The 22,054-nt window shown below is 33.4% G+C and overlaps 5 protein-coding genes across 5 annotated transcripts; 1 reads left to right on the forward strand and 4 right to left on the reverse strand.

Annotated features, from left to right (window-relative positions):
* Positions 1-2,537: 2,537 nt before the first annotated feature.
* Positions 2,538-4,912, reverse strand: LOC122602269 (probable serine/threonine-protein kinase PBL4). The gene is made up of 6 exons (XM_043774979.1): positions 4,611-4,912; positions 4,353-4,488; positions 4,127-4,263; positions 3,505-3,610; positions 3,128-3,399; positions 2,538-2,946 (listed from the first exon to the last, which is right to left on the reverse strand). The coding sequence occupies exons 1-6, from the start codon at positions 4,830-4,832 to the stop codon at positions 2,923-2,925; spliced, it is 897 nt and encodes a 298-aa protein (XP_043630914.1). The 5' UTR covers positions 4,833-4,912; the 3' UTR covers positions 2,538-2,922.
* Positions 4,913-5,070: 158 nt separating this feature from the next.
* Positions 5,071-6,287, reverse strand: LOC122601002 (receptor-like protein kinase FERONIA). Its single transcript, XM_043773780.1, has one exon. It carries the CDS (start codon positions 6,229-6,231, stop codon positions 5,071-5,073), a length of 1,161 nt encoding a protein of 386 aa, XP_043629715.1. The 5' UTR covers positions 6,232-6,287.
* Positions 6,288-7,163: 876 nt separating this feature from the next.
* On the reverse strand, positions 7,164-10,872 carry LOC122600592 (calmodulin-binding receptor-like cytoplasmic kinase 3). Its single transcript, XM_043773338.1, has 5 exons — positions 10,618-10,872; positions 9,772-9,937; positions 9,133-9,222; positions 8,111-8,412; positions 7,164-7,614 (listed from the first exon to the last, which is right to left on the reverse strand). The coding sequence occupies exons 1-5, from the start codon at positions 10,834-10,836 to the stop codon at positions 7,399-7,401; spliced, it is 993 nt and encodes a 330-aa protein (XP_043629273.1). The 5' UTR covers positions 10,837-10,872; the 3' UTR covers positions 7,164-7,398.
* Positions 10,873-11,104: 232 nt separating this feature from the next.
* LOC122600591 (probable receptor-like protein kinase At5g38990) lies at positions 11,105-12,296 on the reverse strand. Its single transcript, XM_043773337.1, has one exon. The coding sequence runs from the start codon at positions 12,233-12,235 to the stop codon at positions 11,123-11,125; it is 1,113 nt and encodes a 370-aa protein (XP_043629272.1). The 5' UTR covers positions 12,236-12,296; the 3' UTR covers positions 11,105-11,122.
* Positions 12,297-17,516: 5,220 nt separating this feature from the next.
* Positions 17,517-19,272, forward strand: LOC122601003 (UDP-glycosyltransferase 76B1-like). Its single transcript, XM_043773781.1, has 2 exons — positions 17,517-18,030; positions 18,389-19,272. The coding sequence occupies exons 1-2, from the start codon at positions 17,517-17,519 to the stop codon at positions 19,270-19,272; spliced, it is 1,398 nt and encodes a 465-aa protein (XP_043629716.1).
* Positions 19,273-22,054: the final 2,782 nt, after the last annotated feature.

The raw sequence follows: 22,054 nt of genomic DNA on the forward strand, positions 1-22,054 counted from the left end.
ATAGTTTTCCAACTTTAATATTCAAAATTGCAATTGAAGTAAACTGCCAACCACACGCTTTTATTTTCTTCCAAATTGGAAATTCAAATCTCATACTTCTAAGGTGATATATAACATATTCCCAAATTAATAGTACCTTATGATTGAAATTCTCGAACTCATATCCCTCATAACGTGAAACAAATGAATTGTAACTTTTGGGTTGAACTTTACGTACACCACCATTGAACCAGACGTACCATTCTTTATCTTCGTACTCATCAAACACAGGAAGTGCTTGATAAGGTGTGCTACAATTCTCAAGATACTCCTCATTCCCATAGTTCTTGTCCCGGATGAAAAACTCTGAATCGGTTTCTTGAAACTTGTAACTATCGGCGTTATCAGGATGCTCCTCTTGCCCAATGATCTCATCCCAGATGACATCCTTTGGGTCAGTTTCCTGGATCATGCGATCTTGTGAATAGAACACGATTTCATAGCTGCCTCGTTCGGCGATTCGGCGAGTAAAAAAGTGGTTCTCATCACGCATAGCCATTTGAATTAACCTTAGCTCTGATTACCAACTGATGCAGGAAGAAACGCAATCAAATGGCTCAAGAACAAATGATTAAATCAAAGACCGAAAACATTGACAAAACTATCAATATTCTAATTCATGGCTACACTTGAAAAAATTCAGATTGACCAACAAGGGGAGAGAACAAATCATAGATGCTAAATTCAAAAGCTTAGATCTCTTTTATGTAGAATCTATCATATTATATAAAGCATTTACTCTTCATTCTATAACGAAGGAGTTTCGAAAAAAAGAATGCATCAGACCGCTCTCTCTTAATTGCAACACATCACATGGTCTCTCACTCCTTTACATGGCCACCCTCCTTCCTCTATTGCACCAACATTGCCAGCCACAGCTGACTTCTGCTCCAAACCACCAAAAACCGCCATTTCAAAATGCCGAAAACTACTCACTGCCGGTGCATTATGTTTGCGGGTCTACTCAAGAGTCAAGACAACCGATAAGACTTTGTCTTTTCAATTATCTTTTTGGGCCCGGGGCGTATCAACCAGTTGTCCAACATGTCTGACCCACCCATTTTGCCGTGTTCAACACCAGGATAGTCTAGGTAAACAATAGTCAACCAAGAATGCTTTATCTACATACATCTTATATCTTATTCTCCGTAAGTAAAAACTCTTATAGGGTAAAATCCACATCCTTACCAAACGATTTCACTGTCATTACTTCAGCCCGGTGTAACTTTAGGTAGAATCAGATTTTTTTTAATATAAGAAAGTCCAACATTAGGTAAATTGAAAATTGTAGAGGTTTCTTAGAAAGTGAAGTCCTATTTTACAAATCTGAGCTATTAATTATCAATCAATTGAATAATTAAGCATTGCGATTGGTCGATTGACTTTCAAAATAAGTTACACTTCAACCCTTCTTATTTCTTTCTTTACAATTCTGCCTCTATACTTTGATTATTTTCCTTTTAGTACTCCGAGCTTGAATTTAACGCTAAAATCTGACTTAACTTTTCCCACTTCCTATTTAACAGCGACAAATCTTCAAATACTTCTATTTCCATAGTTTCGATTCATGTGTGTACGTTGAAATTTTTACCTTAAAAGCACCCAATTTAGCCATGGATGGGTGTTTAAAGTGAGGAAGAAGAAAAAGTAATTAAGTAAACAAATCATACATGCTGGTTTCTAGAATTAGGCAGCCACTTAGACATTCTCCTCCGAGTCAACTGGTAATGCTCGTTCAAGATAGTTATCATGTTTGATACTAATCTAACATTTTTCTTGTAGTGGGTAAAAGACTAAGACGATGGCGGGAACATCACAATTTGTGTATATACCAAAAACCAACATACAAAACAAGCGACAACCTATCTTCTCTAGGATATAGAAAACTAAATCAGATTACAAAACTCATTTGAATTACTTGTGAGTTACAAATATACTGCCTTAAGATAATAGAAATAAATCAGAGGACTCAATCTTTTAAATCACTGTGAATTTTTAATCTATTTAAATTTATGGAAAGAAAACATCTAAACAATACGATCGGGTATCATTTAAGCAGAGGACAGGTTTCGTGTTGTCCCAAATACACTATTTGTCCAATATTCTAATACGTGAATATTGTGTGTAATTAGGTTAAGAAAAAAAAGGTATGTTGGTTATTAGAAGAATACTTGTATACCCTATAATCGTATGCTCCGTATATACTTTTTCAAATGTACTGGTTGGTCAAATTAATTTAAAGAATAAAAATGGTTGGTGAAGTATGTAGCAGATAAAACTTAAACATATGGAATCGTAATTGTAATATAACAATAAATTAAATGGAACTAAGTTTATATATCAAAAGTGTAAATAATTTGTTTTTAAAGGTTTCAAGTGAAAATCCTAAAACTGTATTGTTTGTGATGGTGGGACCAACTACAAAAACAACCCCCCATATTTGCAAAGTAAAAAAAAACTAACAAAATCTATCTATAAACCCTTATAGAGGGTATAAGTTTTAAGAAATTAAGCAATTTTTTCATTTCCATAATACCCTTCTTACTATTATTGTTTTTTACACCTCCTCAAGTATCTACAGAAAGTACCCTTATCAAAAATTTAAACCCACAAAACACACAACATCCTTCTCCTGCGCATTCTTCGATCACCACCACCGCCTTCATTTTATATTGTCCTTATCTTCTAGCCGCTGCAACGCGCGGGTACTATGCTCGTTTTTACAAAGCATATTGTAAACTAGCCTATTTATTAAAAAAAACTCTTATTCCTGCCTCTATACTTTGGTTATTTTCCTTTTAGTACTCCGTGCTTGAATTAAATGCTAAAATCGATCTGACTTTAATTTGTCCGACTTCCTCTTTAACAGCAAGAAATTAATCTTCAAATACTTGTATTTCCATATGCCTACAAATGATAGGAAGTGTGTGAATATTGATTCATGTGCTTTGAGTTAAACTTGTATGCTCATATTTTAACCACATTTTAATTCGAGCACCAATATAGTAATTATCCTAAAACATTAGTTTTCTGAAAGAAGAAAAGGTAATTAAGATAAATAACAATAATTGAAAAAAGAAACACATACACGGTTTCTGGAATCAGGCAGCCACTTAGCCATTCTGTTCCGTGTCAATTTGTAATGTTCCTTCAAGATAGTTACCATATTTGATTCTGCATCCACCTCATTGCAAATTTCAAAACATATATCTGCAAGATCATCCAAGGACTTATTTCCATATCGCATGACGAGATGATCAATTTCGTTTTTACGCTTTTCATTGGGGATTCGTTCCCCTGTTATAATCTCTGCGAATAACACTCTAAAACCGGAGAGATTGCTCTGTAGCAATAAAGGTCCTGACAAATTAATATTTATTCAGATCGAGTATGCAGCTGTTTCACAACTCAACTACATCACGAACAAAATTTCCTAACTATGAGAGATAGGTTGAAGTAACTTACTGCACCCAGGAGTATAGTCGCCAGGCTCGTTAGAATAGTAGAATTCAGTATAGCGACCGTGTACTAACATAGTCACGTCATAATCAGAAAGCTTTGCTGTAAAGTCCTATTTTATAAATGCATTAAGACCAGCAAGGTATGTTAACCAGCTTACTAAAAAAAAAAAAAGAAAGAAAGAAAAACATTAGAGCACATATCCTAGAGTTAATTTCATTACATACCCCAGCCATAATTAGAAGTTTCGCCCCTATCATATTTTCTTATCATTACATACCCTTTTGTATCTATTAAGTACTAGATCTATTCTTGCGATTAGATTTAGAGCTGTTACTTTGATATTTTTATATACATGGAGATAGATATAGATACATATGGAATACGAGATCATGATGATGGCGGCGGCAGATCACCACATCATATAGCTAAAGATATTCATTAGTAAAAAACAGGTTTATTACGGAAGAATCTTATACGATATTTTTTTGTTGGATGCATCTTAGACGATATGTTTACTACTATTATTAGCTACACACGCATAATTAAGACGATATGTTATTATCTAGCTTTCCGAGTGTAACTATTGAATGCCTACATTAAGTTGAAAGGTCGGGTCAACATGTACCTCATCAAGCATTATCTTGTTCCTGTCAAGCTCGGACTTACTGACTTCATCGTCTGTCTTATGCAAGAAAACAATCCCTCGAGCGACTCCCACTGCTATCTTCACTCTTGTAGCCAATGGAAGTCGTGCTACAGATCCTACAACCCATGGAAATAAAGCTCTACACTTAAACCTGCATATGTTGATTAAATTTTACTTATGTCTAGCGCTGTTTTTTTTTGCTTACCACTACCAAGGTCAATATCAAAGTTCGAATTAGGCATAAGTTCATACACAAGGAAGGCCTCATGACCTTCTAAGCAGTATCCCAAGATCTTAACAACGTTGGGATGACAGAACTTTTTTAACGTTTCTGGATCAAACTGTGCTCAAAAGCGATCAAGTTAGACACTTAGACAACGTACTTAGGCTAATAAATAAGTATCTTATCTGATAATATAAAATGTAAAACAGCAGATACATCACTCTCCTTTTCAAGGCTTACCATCATTGAGAAGCGTTGAAATCTTCTAACTGCAACGACCAATCCAGTATTCTTCTTACATGGTGAATATGTCATATTATCCACCCAACCTTTGTATGCCTTTCCATAACTCCCCTCACCTAACCATGCCTGATTCTCAAAGTCCCTTGTGACAAGTTTCAGTTCGTCATAAGTGAATAGTTTTAGATAACCATCTGTGTTGGTTGAAGAACCGTGATTCATGTTGTTCTTAAGGCTCTTTGGCGAACTTGTTCCATGTTGGTCTTGCAAAATGGACAAAACATTATCAAAAGTTATTTTTAGAGATTATCAAAAAAAAAAAAAAAGAAAAAAAGGTCTCCTTTCTCTGCAGATACATTTGATGGACATTATTAATATTCTCTCTTCAAGCAATTACGATTGTATATATCTCCGTAGACTTGTTTTCATTTCTGTAACAGTTACAGCTTTGTCTGGGCCTCTATCCGTTAAAAAGGCCAATTGTAAGTGTTAAAAATTGTTTTTTGATATTAAGATTATTTTGTAAACGAAGAGCAAAGAATGCACATACGACATTAAGGAAAAGTTTGTGCATACCAGAGCTTTGCTTAGTTGTGAAAACAAAATACTTATGTATCTTTGATGTAAATCCCATTGCCCCTGATTGATTTGCAGAAATTTCCCATTTCTTCTGCAATTCCAGTAACTTCTGAAGTAAGCCCACAACCTCAGCTATGGTGGGTCGTTCTTTTGGAATACTAATCAAACAACGATATGCAATTTGGGCAAACTGTCTTAAACATTTGGGAGAAATTGTTCCTTGAATTTTAGAATCAGCCATTTGTTCAAATTTTTTTTCTGTCACATATTTTTGAGCCCATCTCACCAGACTGCATTGCTCCTCACCATACTTTATGTCAACTGGAAGCCTTCCGGATAGCAACTCAAACAATACGACCCCAAATGCATATACATCTGTTTTTCTTGTCAGTTGTGTGGTATAGAAAAACTCAGGATCTAGATAGCCTAGTGTACCTTTAACACTGGCCTCAATACAAGACAATGATTGATTAGTAGGGCCTATTTTTGATAACCCGAAATCTGAAAGCTTGGCTGCCAAATTCTCATCCAAAAGAATATTCGAACTCTTTACATCACGATGTATAATTCCTTGCTGAGTGCCAAAACCGGTGTGAAGGTAGTCTAATCCACGACCTGCACCTATGGCTATTTTTAGTCTTTGAACCCAACTAAAAGGTATTGCAGCCTTGTGTAGCTGATCGTGTAAGGTTCCATGCGGCATATACTCATAAACAAGTATCATCTCCTTGTTATCGTCACAAAAGCCCATCAGAGAGACCAAGTGACAGTGACGTAGCTTTGAAAGAATCTCAATTTCAGCCTTAAACTCTGGTGCACCTTGGTTAGACATTGAATTTAACCGCTTGATAGCCACAACATGATTAGTTTCTTCGATAGAAATACTACCTTTGTATACCTTTCCGAATCCTCCCTCTCCGATGACCCGTTCATCATCAAAGTTGTTAGTTGCAGCTTCAATATCTGCAAGAGAAAAACGGTGACATGGGATTGCTGAAGCTGATGATGACGTGTCATCAGCCTGACCAGATGCATACTGCATAATCCTGGTTTGGTTATTCAGATATGTACTTTGGAACTTAATTGATAGGATGTAAACAATTTGTGTTCCTTATAAGTTTCAATACGATGGAGACAAGCATTGACTACAATAATTTCAGGGGCTGCAGATGATGAAATTTTAAAGCAGCTTTTATAAAGTCAACTTCAACAATATAAGGTGCAATAAAAAAGTCTCAACCAAAGCAACAGATTCAAGCACACCGCGTGCAGAAATCTACAAGGTATGTATATATGTGTGTATGAAGAGGAAGAAGTAAAGAAGAGGTGTTGTGTGTGTCGGTAACTAATGTGTCGACTAGGAAGAAATAAGGAAGAGGTCACAGCTAGGAGACGTTTAACCGGTTCAAAGATGCTCAACCTGAGGTTAGTAAAGAACTTATGACATTTTTTTAGAAGTCAACTATCAGATGCAGCTACTGAATATCTTGAGATTATTTTTTTTAGAAGTCAACTATCCACAACGGTAGGTGCAAGGAAAAATGCAGAAATATTATCTATACTAATATAGTAAAAGATTGGATTGGATTGGAGGTGAATATGCATTAGATATGGAGACAGTATTTTAAATGGGAGGTGATATTAGTACCACCAAAGTTAATAGAGTTACCACACACTACAAGATTTATAGTAGACTGTACAAACATATAATGCATAAATGTGGTAACTCAATAAAATTTTATGGTAGTATTATCGATTCTCATTTTAAATGCATAAATAACTACTTGTATTTAAAAATGAATAACTTATGCTAGATACATAGATATGGTCAATATTAATTATGTACAGATAACAGAAATTCTTGTCATTGCATGGATCTTACAATGTCAAATTTTAATAGTTGCACCATGGCATGTATAGAAACCATTTTCTTTCTCAATTTTATTTAACCGAGTTTTGCAAATGTGTGTCTAGAAAAGTGTATGTGATCATATGATTACGATTACCACATTCCGTTATTGAAATATACGGTAGTAATCATTTGATCATTGTTGCTTAAACTCGATTCATCTTTTCACCGTTGATTTAGTCTACAGAGTATCATAGCATATCAATGGTGGTCGATTTTGTTGTTATAGTTGATTTTGTCTACATTGTAGTATATAGACATTGATTGATACATCATACATATGAAGGCTTCAAGCTTTAATTATCTAAAATTTCGCCGGTCTCTTCTGAGATAATCCATTCTGTAAGCCCACAACTGCTCTCCCACCATTTTCATATCTGGCCGGTACGCCCCTGATGGGGCAGCACATTGAAAAGCTAAATCGACCATATTTTCAAAGATTTTATAATCCACGGATTCTTTCATTTGAGGATCAACCAAATCGAATATACGATTTTCTTTGAACTTCTCAAACGCCTGGAAACAAACACCAAAACAATCACGGACTATAGCCTATAGGTATTTAAAAAAAAAAAACTGAACAAAGTTTTCAGCCCATTAAGACTCTTCACATTTTCAACTTTCTAGTATGTAACCCAACCCTTCCAATCTACCCCTTACTTAATTACCTTCTAGTCCATCACTTCAATACTAATTTCCTAAACTAGCCCAAATAATCTTAAATTCACCCATATCATGGATTGAGCCCTGAATTTCATCCCGAATTCCCGACAGTCATGAGTCTACCAGATGAACTAACCCCACATTGACATGTACATCGTTGTTTACTACGAGAATGGTAGAGAAAATTGATCAAAGGTCTCCTCTCTTCCTATTTCTATTTTTTGGGAATAGTTCCATCTCGAATGGGGCTCAAGCCTATTATGTCATGAAGTGATATCAAACGTCGAAAAAAAAGTGATTCATATGCCTAGCTAGATACACAGGGGTGTTAGAAGAAGTTGAAACTAACCCATCTTATTGTCACTTTCTCCTCTGGAGATCTCCTCGGCTGAATGGGCCGCCGGCCCGTCAGAATTTCTATGAGTAAAACACCGAAAGAGTAGACGTCGCATTTTGTGGTGAGTTGGCTGGTTCTCATATACTCGGGGTCAATGTAACCGAGTGTGCCCTTTATTTTAGGCACACGAGTTGTTGTATTATTAGTCTCTGCATTTTCAAGTCGTGAGAATCCAAAATCGGCCACTTTTGCCGTGAGTCTTTCGTTTAGAAGAATATTGGATGATTTCACGTCTCGGTGTATAATTTGGTATTCTGCTCAACATCAAAAAAGTAAATTTTGTATAAATATAACGTACGTAACTTTATAATATAAAGAAAATTTCTAAAAAGATTTCTTACTTATTAGTACCGACCAGTGATGAAAAAGGAATAATTTGTAAAAATCTATATTAATTTTTTTTTGACTGGTTGTTGCCTTGGTGGTGGGTGTCAAGATGTGAAATTGTGAATAAAACTTAATTAACTTTCAAAAAAAAAAAAATGACAATAGTTAAATGATTGCTTTCTTTAACCGTTAATCAAAATAGTATATTCAGAGTTGATCGAGACTTCATGAATTCTAGGAAAAATTATTAATCACTTATTTTTATGCAAGCAAATAGGCTGTATCATAAAAAATATCTTAGGCTTTACTAATTCTTTTCTTTTCTACAATTTTATTCAAACAAAATCTATTTGCATATAATTTTGGGTAAGTCATTGTTAATACGTAATAATTTTCAATTGTTATTTATGAACATTTTGTTTGAGTAAAGTTTGAAATTAGTTATTCTTTAAGAATAAAAAAATAATAATAATACTGTAGATATGTTATGATGAGGTGTTCAAAATACACGCGGAGAAAAGAAAATATCATTTTTGTGAGGAATTGAAGAAAGAAAATACAAATATGTTTTATGATCGACATGGATGACCACTTGATGAATTTCGATTATTGGAGAGAGATCTATATGTATTCTACGTTATGCATACCCGCGTATTGATGGAGATAGGTTAAGCCATGAGAAATATCTATGCAAATTGAAAGTCGTTGACTGAAATCCAAGAAACTTCCGCGAATTCCTGATACGACAATTCAACGACTAAATTATTATGGATAAAATGAGACTATTTGCAATATGCATGTAAATTCGTTGAGTAAAATTTTTTATAATGTTTGTAGGATACATATATAGTTGCACCTAAGGATCGATGGTCCTATTAAAAACACGTACCAATGTTAAACCAAATTATCTTATATAAAAATAGTTATAAATCTACATAACTCACACGACTAAAGATGAATTTAATTATAAAATGATAACATCTGCAAAATCAAGTGATTAGATTAGGAAACAAAATTATTATAGTTTGAAGTTGATTTTTAAAACGGTTTTGCTAAACGAAACCCTAAAGGCTTTAATTTCGTTAAGCTGCATTAATTAGTTATATACTTACCATAAAATTCAGGGGTGGATTTTTAATATGAAAATGTACAATCTTTTTATGCACGTTAAGTGAAGTCATAAGGGCTTTGTTTAACATTTTCTTTTTAAAAATACTTTTAGGTCAATTAATCATTATTATTTTTGTATAAACATGATGATAAACTTATTATTGCTAATTAATTACCGTCTAAATGTTGTCTAAGGGTACCGTTAGGCATGTATTCTGTAATAAGAAGGTGCTCGTTTCCTTCATCAACGTAACCAAGAAGTTTCACTATACATCGATGATCCGTCTTCTCAAAGAGTTTGACCTCACTTCTAAACTCGCTTTTTAGAGCATCATAACGTTCCTGCATAATTATTTTCCGATACCACGTGACAATTAGCTGACTTTATAAAAAGTCAATTTGCTAATTATAATTGACAATTAGTCTATTGATTTAATAAGTCAATTTACTTTTTTGGCAAAAGAAAACGAGTATAGATCATATATATCAATCATGCAATTGACCCATTAGTCTATTAATTTATAAAGTCAAAATTATTAAATGCGTACACGATATTAATCGAAGAAAAACCTATTCTAATTATTAATCGAATGTAACTATATGCTAACAAAATTATCAATAATAAAAAACAAAATTATTATTATTATTATTATTATTATTATTATTATTATTATTATTATTATTATTATTTTCTAATAGCACCAAAACTAAAACATTAAAAGATAGTTTCTACTATTGGTAACACATTGCTAGTTTTCACTAAATAATTGGAAGATGGTGTCTATAATTATTGGTAATCTTGGTAGATGGTTTCTATTTTCAACAATGTGACAAAAGTTCGTTTTTGAAGCAATTATCCTAATGGGAATTATAATACAACTTACAAGCAAGATCCTTGTGTTCAATTCATAAGCAATTTCAAATCTATCTCCCAAAAAACCTTGTTGAGTATATAAATGGGCAAGTAATATTGCATAAACACGTTAATTGATTTACTATAACAACGTAACTATTCAAATTACCTTCTTTGCACGTTTTATGGCGACCACTTGACCTTCGTTTAGTTGAGCTTTGTAGACGGTCCCAAACCCGCCTTCACCCAATCTTAGAGATGGTGAAAAGTTTCGAGTAGCTTTTCTGACTTGACTCATAGTCAAATGAACAGATTCGATGATATTTGGTGTTGGAGACATTGAAAATCTAGCAGGACTAGGTGGAACCTTTTCAGGAACCAAGTTCATTTCTATGAACCGCCGACGCTTTTCTTGGTGACCGTCAGAGTCCTTGATATTCATGTTGTCTCCACCGATCTTTGGGGTGCCAACATGGTCTAACAAAACATAGAAATTAAAACAGTAAGTCAGTAAGTAAACACCCAATTACGTCTTTCACGACTTTTGGGTCCCAATATTTCGACAGCCCGTAACAAGCAAAAAATTGTTATGATAGACCTTTGATAACAAGAAAAATAATGTTCTTAGACACAACTAGTATCCAACTTGCGCACAATATCAGAAGTAGCCCAAATTAAATATCTGGTACAAATAAGAATAATAAACAGACACAGAACACAAAGAGTCGGTCTATACCACTGTTCAACTTTGGAGAGTTCAGTTTTGGTGATAAACCAAAATACTTATGCATTTTTGAAGTGAGCCCAGTTGGTGAAACGGCAGAAGCCTCCAATTGCTCATGTAGTTTAAGTAAGGCTTGAAGAGAGGCCACAACCTCAGTCATATTGGGCCGCTCTTTCGGGACACTAGATAAACAAGGATGTGCAATCTGGACAAACTGCTTTACACATTTGGGGAAAATTCCACTCATATTAGAATCAACCATTTGATCTACTTTTCGCTCTTTTACACATTTTTGAACCCACCTTACCAAACTACAGTCTTCCTCCCCATACTTTTTGTCTACAGGAAGCCTTCCTGAAAGCAATTCAAATAATACAACTCCATATGAATATACATCTGATTTCCTAGTTAATTTTCCAGTATAGAAATACTCTAGATCCAGATACCCAAATGTGCCTTTAACGCTAGCGTCAATAAAAGACAATGATTGATTAGTTGGGCCTATTTTGGACAGCCCAAAATCCGATATCAGGGCTTCCCAGTTCTCATCCAAAAGAATGTTTGAACTCTTCACGTCACGATGTATGACTCCTTGATGGGTGCCAAAACCGGTATGAAGGTAGTCTAACCCACGTGCAGCACCTATGGCTATCTTTAGTCGTTGAACCCAAGTTAAATGTGTAGCAGCCTTGTGTAAATGGTCGTGTAAGGTTCCATTTGGCATATATTCATAAACAAGTATCATCTCCTTTTCAACATCACAAAAACCATATAACGATACCAAGTGACAATGGCGCAACTTAGAAAGCATTTCGATTTCAGCTCTAAACTCAGATGCACCCTGGTCAGACCTGTAATCACACCGTTTGATGGCCACAAAATGGCTGGTTTCTTCAATGGTTATACGACCTTTGTAAACTTTTCCAAATCCTCCTTCACCAATGACGAGTTTATCATCAAAGTTGTTGGTAGCAGATTGAATCTCTTCAAGTGAAAAGCGGCGACATGGTTGTGCTGAAGTCGACGGTGATGACATGTCACCCTCGTGAGTTGCAGAGTACATAATTTTAATTGGTACGAGATATATATATCGAACTTTTGAGAGGAAAATAATATGAGCTCTACTATAATGATACACAAAAACAAGTGCATCACAAATCACTAAAAATGATGATTATAATACATTTCAAGTTTGGTCCTACAACAATCAAAATTTCAACTACGTAAGGAGCCGGGAAAATCAGTAACGTGTGAATGCTCGAGACAAGACAAACCGAGAAAAAAAATATAATAACGACTAAAGTCAATGAAACAGATTAAGAGATCAGTGTGAACAATAATATTTGAGAAATAAATATGATATCATATTTTCTAACGCATGTTGTAGAAATAGATCTCATATGGCCATGTCCGATTTATCAAAAAAAACCTTTTATAAACAAGTTTGATATATAGAGATATATAGAGATACCTTGATCCCATATATCTTTTACCTCTATATCACTAATTTTGAGCTATTTTAAAATTCTTTAAGCTTTTACGGTGATTTATATTAATTTAAGATCCTTTTTCATTACCCCCTATTATTATTGTGGATTAAAACATAATCAGGCCACTTGAATTCTTTCTTCTATTTTCTTACAAGGATATATGAGGTGATTTTCTTCCGAAAATGCTTTAGCAAATGTATGTTATTGCCAATGCATGCATACTTCATGAAAAAAACCTTACTAAAATTGCCAATAATAGAAACCACCCAATCTTAGAGATGGTGAAAAGTTTCGAGTAGCTTTTCTGACTTGACTCATAGTCAAATGAACAGATTCGATGATATTTGGTGTTGGAGACATTGAAAATCTAGCAGGACTAGGTGGAACCTTTTCAGGAACCAAGTTCATTTCTATGAACCGCCGACGCTTTTCTTGGTGACCGTCAGCGTCCTTGATATTCATGTTGTCTCCACCGATCTTTGGGGTGCCAACATGGTCTAACAAAACATAGAAATTAAAACAGTAAGTCAGTAAGTAAACACCCAATGATGTCTTTCACGACTTTTGGGTCCCAATATTTCGACAGCCCGTAACAAGCAAAAAATTGTTATGATAGACCTTTGATAACAAGAAAAATAATGTTCTTAGACACAACTAGTATCCAACTTGCCCACAATATCAGAAGTAGCCCAAATTAAATATCTGGTACAAATAAGAATAATAAACAGACACAGAACACAAAGAGTCAGTCTATACCAGTGTTCAACTTTGGAGAGTTCAGTTTTGGTGATAAACCAAAATACTTATGCATTTTTGAAGTGAGCCCAGTTGGTGAAACGGCAGAAGCCTCCAATTGCTCATGTAGTTTAAGTAAGGCTTGAAGAGAGGCCACACCCTCACTCATAGTAGGCCGCTCTTTCGGGACACTAGACAAACATGGATGTGCAATTTGAACAAATTGCCTTACACATTTGGGGAAAATTCCACTCATATTAGAATCAACCATTTGATCTGTTCAAAATACTTTATCATGTATCACTAGTTTTATATAAATTTTATTTATTTAAAGATTGTTTATACAATGGATTAGGTTAAAGGATTTGGAAGTATTTGATGGGTTGGACAGCGATTCCCTGTTGGTAGGAGTCTTCCTCTCTTGTACACCGGTTTAGTTATGTTTAGATCTCTTAGGGTTTTGCCCGTGGATCGTGTATGTGTTTTAGGGGTTTTTCCGTAGTAGGCATAATGATAATGATTAGGGTTTTCCCCCTTTTATAGCTGCTTTTTCGTGGAGAATAAGTCTCTCACGCGTCTTTTATCTTTGGTAACGATCTCCTTTATTTAAGAAAGTGATATGATCGTATCTTTTCGTGTTGTTCTTCTTTTCCCCAGGCTATGTGATATCCTGGGTGACTTTTAAGCCTACCTAGGGTGAGGCTTTATTCTGGGTGACGGTGGGTACACCATCAAAGATCACAAGCACCGTTACAAATCTTTGAACACGAAATTATCTTTATTTTTTGCATAAAATTATCTTGAGTAATTTTTACCCAAAACAAAGATATTATAAATATTTAAAATGTTATTAATTATCTCTAATATATAATAAATGAAAAACCTAAAATTCCAGTTTGATAAATTAAAATTAATGGTATCATCAAATTTTAATGTCTCATTGTTAGGTCGCAAAACGACCAAGTATAATTTGTTCAGAAATTTTTGAAGTTCAGAGAAGACACATGTATAGAAATTCTGAGGACCATCTCAGAACAAGTTCTCTGAGCTTCACCTCAGATCAAGATCAATATATCTGAAGACATTCATTCTGAAGTCGAAGACTGAAGACTGAAGAAGAGAACTTCTGAGGAGCAGAATTCTGTGAAGATTCTACCTGATTGAAGATCTGAAGGCTCTCAGTGAAAAAGTATTTACAACACTTTTTCATTGATTACGAGGAAGTCTTTTTGCAGTACTTTAACGGCTATTACCCGGTTAATAACATTATACCTGGTATTGTGCTAGTTTAAGTAAAAGGTTGGGAATAAAGTGTGTAATGTCAAATCATAGAAACTTACATACTTTACCTTAAACAAGCATGTTATGGATTTGTCCTACAAATCCATAAATGCACCAAACCATATTTGTACGATCCTTTGCCATGTCATCAGACATATGGGTCTATAAATATAAGACTTCTCACACTTGCAAAAATACTTGGAACTTTAGCATTGCAACTTATGAGATATACTCTAAGTAATTCTTAAGAGTATTTCCTAGTTGATAGATCGTTGTATTTTAAGGTTGTTTAGATATCTTCACAATTGTGATTATCTTTGTTCCGCAATATTTTGTTTATATGAATAAATCAAAATACATTGAAAAAAACATTTCGACTCTTTGCCTTAATACTTGATTATACATAGTATTTATATAGTTTCAAGCATTTGTTCTCACTTATTATCTTGTTCACATCCACATCTGGATCGTATCTTGAACTAATCATTCTTCTAGTTCAAGATTACTTGCCAGTCGGATTACTTGATATACTTGTGTTAATATTTGTATATCTCGTGTACTTTGTACTTTGCCTAACATCTTGTGTTGTAGGGACTCACACTCATTTACAACTATTAGTTATATTATAAGTTATAATGAAAACTTAATATATTTAACCAGTGTATTATGTAAAAATAATATAGTTATATCATATTAGACGAGTTTGAGTACACTGTATGAACTTGTTCTTCATTCTTCAAATTCTGGGATCATAGGAATATAATAATGTAACTTCTTAAGTTAATTTCCAATATAACTTTTTATTAGTTCAATGGATTTTGATGCGGGACTATTCAGTTTACTTGCTCATAAAGATTTTTGGGGGATCTTTAAATAATTAGGGAGGTGAGTGTCGATATTATTAATGTCATAACTATTGAGTTTCCTTTAGTTTGTTAATTACGTCAGTTTCATTATTAAAATTTCCCTCTATTCAAGTTTTGTTATTAATCAGATTATTGATACATGAAATTTCATATTTTTTTCCTCTCTATATACATATGCGTGTATTTAGTATATGAATTCACCCTAATTATCGGTATTCTTTTTTGAATTAAAGATAGTTAATTATCGGTATTCTTTCTTGAATTAAAGATAGTTAGAAGAGTTGATCCCGTATATTTTTTAATAAACAAATCAGTTATTTTATTTCAATTTCCTCGCAACATCAGATTTGGGTTACAGTATATAGTATTTTTTTATCACTAAAATCATTAAATATTCATTAATCTTTAGTCTTCCATTCCTAGTTCAATGGATTTGGGTATATAGTATTTTTTTTATCACTAAAATCATTAAATATTCATTAATCTTTAGTCCTTTCATTGCTAGTTCAATCATCAATAGATCTGGGTTATAGTATATAGTGTTTTTTATCACTAAAATCATTAAATATTCATTAATCTTTAGTCTTTCATTGCTAGTTCAATGGATTTGGGTTACAGTATATAGTATTTTTTTTATCACTAAAATCATTAAATATTTATTAATCTTTAGTCTTTCATTGCTAGTTCAATCATCAATGGATCTGGGTTATAGTATATAGTGTTTTTTTATCACTAAAATCATTAAATATTCATTAATCTTTAGCCTTTCATTGCTCCAAATCTAACTATATAGGGTGATTTAAACAAAACCCCATAGTACGTCAGATTATCAAATTTTATTTAATTAGAATATTTTTAGTTAAGAAAGTAGTTTTCTTTTATTTGATAATATGCAGGTAGTTTAGATGGCAAACACATTTATTTATTTTTCTCTAAATGGCCTACAATAATGACAATAAAATGATTATTATACATTAAATTCATATCCTAAATTGGTAGTGATTGAATAATTATAAGGGTGGATGGAGCGCCCTGGGGAGGAGATCGGTACGCATCCGGTACCGGATTGAACACTACACTGACCCCCGGTACCATTAGGGTAGGGAGCGAATTGGTGACCATGGTGCCGGTTTTGCTGCCGTTCCATTCGACCGTTATGGAAATTAAAAAATAAAAATAATAAAAATCAAGGGACCCACATCAACGGCTACTCCTCTTCTTCTCTTTTCTTCCTTCTTCTCTTTTCTTTCTTTCATTCATTCATTATGTTTTTTTTTCCCCAGTAGCAACAAAAGTGTACACACACATATATTATCATATATACACATATATTTATCAAACAACAATTATGAACCATTTTTTCAACAATCATTTATTTTTCAAAAACGGCCCAACACCCCCAAATATGCAATCGGACTCGAGTTCATCCGACGATACAAAATGATATAGTTTGGTGTTTTATTTTGTTGCTTTATTTTAATATTGTATTAGTTTTAATTTATTAAATAAAAGATTTAGTTATTAAAAATAAATAAAATTTATGTTAAATAGAAAAGGGTAGGGAAGGGAAGGGAGGAATGGTGAAGCATTTCTAGTATTAGGCAGCGACCAGGGAGGAGAAGCAAAACCAAGTAGGGGAGGGGAGGGGAGGGGAGGGGTGGCGAGGCGCTTCCCCACCCTAAATTTTAATTGAATTTTCATTGCTGCAAGGTGCCCATTACATTTCATGATGATTCTAACTATAAAATATGAAGTCTAACTAGGAGTTAATAGTCAATCAGAAAATATATTTTGAGGTATGTCAAATATTTTTAGAATTATAAAAAGAATAGCAAGGACACCAAATTCAAGTATAAAACCACAACAATGACAGAAACATAACACACCAAAATCAAGCTCTTTGTAGTTACTTAATTGTTCATCCAGCAAAAAACTTTGAAGTCTTAATAATTTCCTTACGTTGTTACCTAAAATGGAAGAAGATCAACAAACCAATCCTAGATCGTCACAAATTTGCCAAAGAGTAATATTGTTTCCATTGCCTTACCAAGGTCATCTTACTCCTATGTTTCGACTAGCATATATTCTTCATACTCAAGGTTTTAAAATAACAATCATACACCCTCAACAATTCTCTCCTAATCAATCAAACTATCCTCACTTCACTTTCAAGTCCATTTCTGATGGATTTTCTGATATCCAAAGTTATATGCCTGAGCAACCAGACGCAAGTTTTTTCATTAACTATCTTAATAACAACTGTATAAATTCGTTCAGGGATTGCTTGGCTGAATTGTTGGCCGATCACAATGAGCCACCAGTGGCCTGTTTGATCACGGACGCTGAATACTACTTAGCCCAGGACGTGGCTAACTCTTTGAAAGTCCCTCGGTTGGTGTTTTGGCCATGCACTATTGTTGCGGTCCTTGTGTATAGGGATTTATCTTTTTTCTATGATAAGGGTTACTTCAACCTTACAAGAAAAGGTCTAATATTTTTCTTCTCCTCAATCATAAAATGTTAAAATGCTTACATATAGTTTTTTACTTTTTTTTTTTTAATTTTATTAATATATATCTATGCATCAAATTTGATTGATGAATCTTTGCTTAAGGTTTATGGTATGATGCATATATACTATTAGTTATAGACTACGCACACTTAATTTGTTACATATTTGGGCTATAGTTAGACGCGTTTTCAGACATACAACGACATTGAATATGAAATGAAGGTTAACTTAAATGTACAATTTAGACAATTAACCCCTAAGTATAAAGAATATGAATCAATCATATAGCATATAATTTACTGTCCTAGTTTCGTGTGACTTGATGCTTTCAGATCCAGAGTTTGAAACACGGGTGCCTAAATATCCTGCTTTAAAAATCAAAGACATTGTGAAGATTGCAACTAACCCGAAAGATTTAGGGGAATTTCAAACCAATGTGGTTAAGCAAATAAAAGCATCATCAGGAATCATTTGGAATTCCTTCATACAACCAGAAGAACCTATACTTGAAAACCTTAGACAAGATTTTTCGGTTCCAATATTCACTTTAGGCCCACTTCAGATGTATTTTCCAGCTTCCATAAGCAACCTGCTTGAACAAGACCGTTCTTTTTTTTCATGGCTGGATGCTCAAGCACCCAAGTCTGTGATATACGTAAGTTTTGGGAGCATTGCACGTATAAGCCAGTCAGAGTTTCAAGAAGTGGCTCATGGGTTAGCCAACACGGGTTTTCCATTCTTGTGGGTAGTTCGACCAGGGATGGTTAAAGGTTCAGAATGGCTCGAGTGGTTGCCAGAGAATTTCCTAGAGAAAGTAGCAGGTAAGGGACGCATAGTGAAATGGTGTCCGCAGGATGAAGTTCTAGCACATCCCGCGACAGGGTGTTTTTGGACTCACAGTGGATGGAATTCAACATTAGAGAGCATATGCATAGGAGTTCCTATGATTTGTTCACCTTGTGTTGTCGGGCAACCCATAGTTGCAAGATATGTATGTGATGTTTGGAAGATCGGCATTTTGTTGGAAAATGGGCTTGAAAGGATGAGTATTGAGAGAGCAATTAAACGAGTGATGCTAGATAAAGAAGGTGAAGGGATGCGGCAAAGAATAAGCCGTTTGAAGGAAGAGGTAACCATCTCTTTCAAAGAAGGTGGATCATCACATATGTCGCTAAAGAGTTTGATTTATTATATATCATCACTTCAATTTCTCTAAATCACTTGTAAACTTCCTTAGCATTTTCATGGATACTAGCAGTGGGTTTGACCCCATTCGACAGGGCTTCAGTTATCATATGATATATATTTTCTTTGCTAGTTTACTTGCCTTGAACCTACGTTCGTCTATATATCTAAAAACTACTTTGTCATAGATAGTTTTGTTCATAAGTTTCTCATATAAAAATATATAATTATAATTATCATTATATTATTTATGGGCAATACCACATTAGGTGTCGTCGGCACATTACACGATTACACATGTTTTGTCGCTATATATGTTTGCTAAAAACTTTGACCCATCAAATATATATTTACTAGTGTTCTGGCCCGTTCAATGGACGGATAGTCTTAAAATATATTAATCAATATTAAAAAATTAGAACTCAAATATATTAAATATATAGAGAATAAAAATAAATTTCTTAAAAAAACATAAAACGAATCAAATAAGTCAAAAAGTTGAAGAAGCATGTTTATAATTAGAACGGTAATTAATTAATTGAAAACATATATTCAAAAGTAGAGAATTCATAATATGAACTATACAAAGTAAAAATGACTTATGTGAAGTTCAAATCATCACAAATTTTGAAGGACTTCTTTGTAAACTACGTTCATTGTACGATTGGTTGGGCGTCCATCTTCATCACAACTTTTGTTCTATCTAAACTTAAGATAAACACAAACAACAATTTTAAACTAATAACGAAACTATAGAAGGAAACATATGAAAATTAACTCTATATAAATACTGAATCTAGTTTACCCCCTTTTTTCAACTTTAGTTAAAAAAAAAAAAATTTAAACTAAAGAAGAAAACATATGAAAATTAACTTCATATAAATATTGAATTTAGTTAACCTCCCTTTTTTCAACTTTAGTTAAAAAAAAAATAAAACTAAAGAAGAAAACATCTGAAAATTAACTCCATATAAAAATTGAATCTAGTTAACTTTTTTTTTCAACTTTAGTTTAAATATATTTTTTTTATAGTTTGTTATATATGTGTTTGTAATCTGGATAAAAAGAGATAAAGGGCACTTGCAGATAGTTAGCTTTTATATAACATTTGCAGGGTTTTTTTTTTTAATTCAAAAATCATAAATAAGAGTGACAGATGAATAAAGTAAGCAATTATCTGTTACACATCATTATAAAACCGTTCATGACCCTAAATAGTTGGTTTATCCGGTTTTTATCCCCAACATAGGACACTTTTTTCTTTTGACCTCAATAAAATAAAAAAGGACAAGTTGAGGTACTTTCTAGGTAAAAAGCCCTATTTATGTATAATAATCTAAATCTATGTATGTATTTTTTTCTTCTCTAAGTTGTTATTTGCCTTTTATTTTCATGATTGGCTTCTTAATTTTTGTTTTTTATTCTTCAACATAGGTAAGATTATATTACTATATTTATTTGTGTTTTTTCCATTATTATTAGTTTTGTCTTCCTCTTACGTAATTCATCAGTAAATCTATGGATTAGTGTTTTGCCACAAGATGTTTGATAGGATGTCTGAGAGAAATTTTTTAATAACTTACTGACTATCATTGCGATATATTATTTGGAACGATTTGTTTGATCAATAATTGCTTTAGCTTTGATATCAAGTGTGAGCTGCATGAATTCTGATTTTAGATTTACAAGTTTTTGTATGGATGGTTTTTCTCGATATGTACATATATTTGATCATAGTCGTCGCCAAAATTCCAGAATTGATTGATGATCATCTGACAAATTCGATTATATTGTGGAATAATAGTATCTACAGAATTGATGATACAAGATCTCACAACAAACACGATCAAAAAAGGGCTCCATCATCTATCTTCTTGTCCCCATTTATATAAATGGAAGTGTGAAACACACAAAATCTATTTGTATTAGATATAGATCTAACCCCGTAATCTAATGATTCATAAGTATAATCTAAATCAAGGGATTTAATCAAGAAACAAGATACAACAAATATGCTAACAATATAGACCATCATCTTTTTCACTTGGATATTCTAATCAGGGTAGTAGTAGTCGAGATAGACTACAATAATGACCGGAAGTGCCTGAGTTTTGAGGAAAAAGGGTTATCGTAGAGATTGGATCAATTCATAAACGAAACAGAATTAAAGAGTATGGTTTTTCTAACAGGGTTGAATTTGGGCGTCGTAAGTAGCGGTTCTTCTTGTTTGGAAGTGGGATGATAGTTGATGGTGCTAAACTTATGAGAAGATGGGTCGTAGACTGGTAGTATGACCTATATATCGTGAAAGATTGAATCTTTTTTTCTCCTAGCAAACCCTAATGGTGGGTTGTGAACGGTGGCAGCCGGAATGGCGGAGTTGGCCAGAAAACATAAACCCACAAGATGATGATGATATCAACTTCGAAACCACCACCACTATCTGTGTAATGTTATGAGAATGCGATTTTAATTTTTGAGATTTTTGATTTTTTGGGTATATGAATGTGTTAGGGTTGATCGGGAAAATGGGGAGGTAGGTAGCGGCCGATAGATCTGAAGGTGTTTACAATTTTTTATATAATTACAGAACTTATATACATATATGTTTTCATAACTTATATTTATTTATATATGTTAAATAAATAAATTATTAAGATTAACAAATAAAGGAAAATAAATTTGATGACCGACTTTAACCCCTAACATGCATCACTTAGACAGTTTTGGTAATTAAGTTCATTACACATAGACCCCCGATTAGATCAATAACTAACATACACATTTTTTCATAGTTTACTACATCCATAGGT

Source organism: Erigeron canadensis, chromosome 5 (assembly GCF_010389155.1).
Source record: "Erigeron canadensis isolate Cc75 chromosome 5, C_canadensis_v1, whole genome shotgun sequence".
Taxonomy (NCBI): domain Eukaryota; kingdom Viridiplantae; phylum Streptophyta; class Magnoliopsida; order Asterales; family Asteraceae; genus Erigeron; species Erigeron canadensis.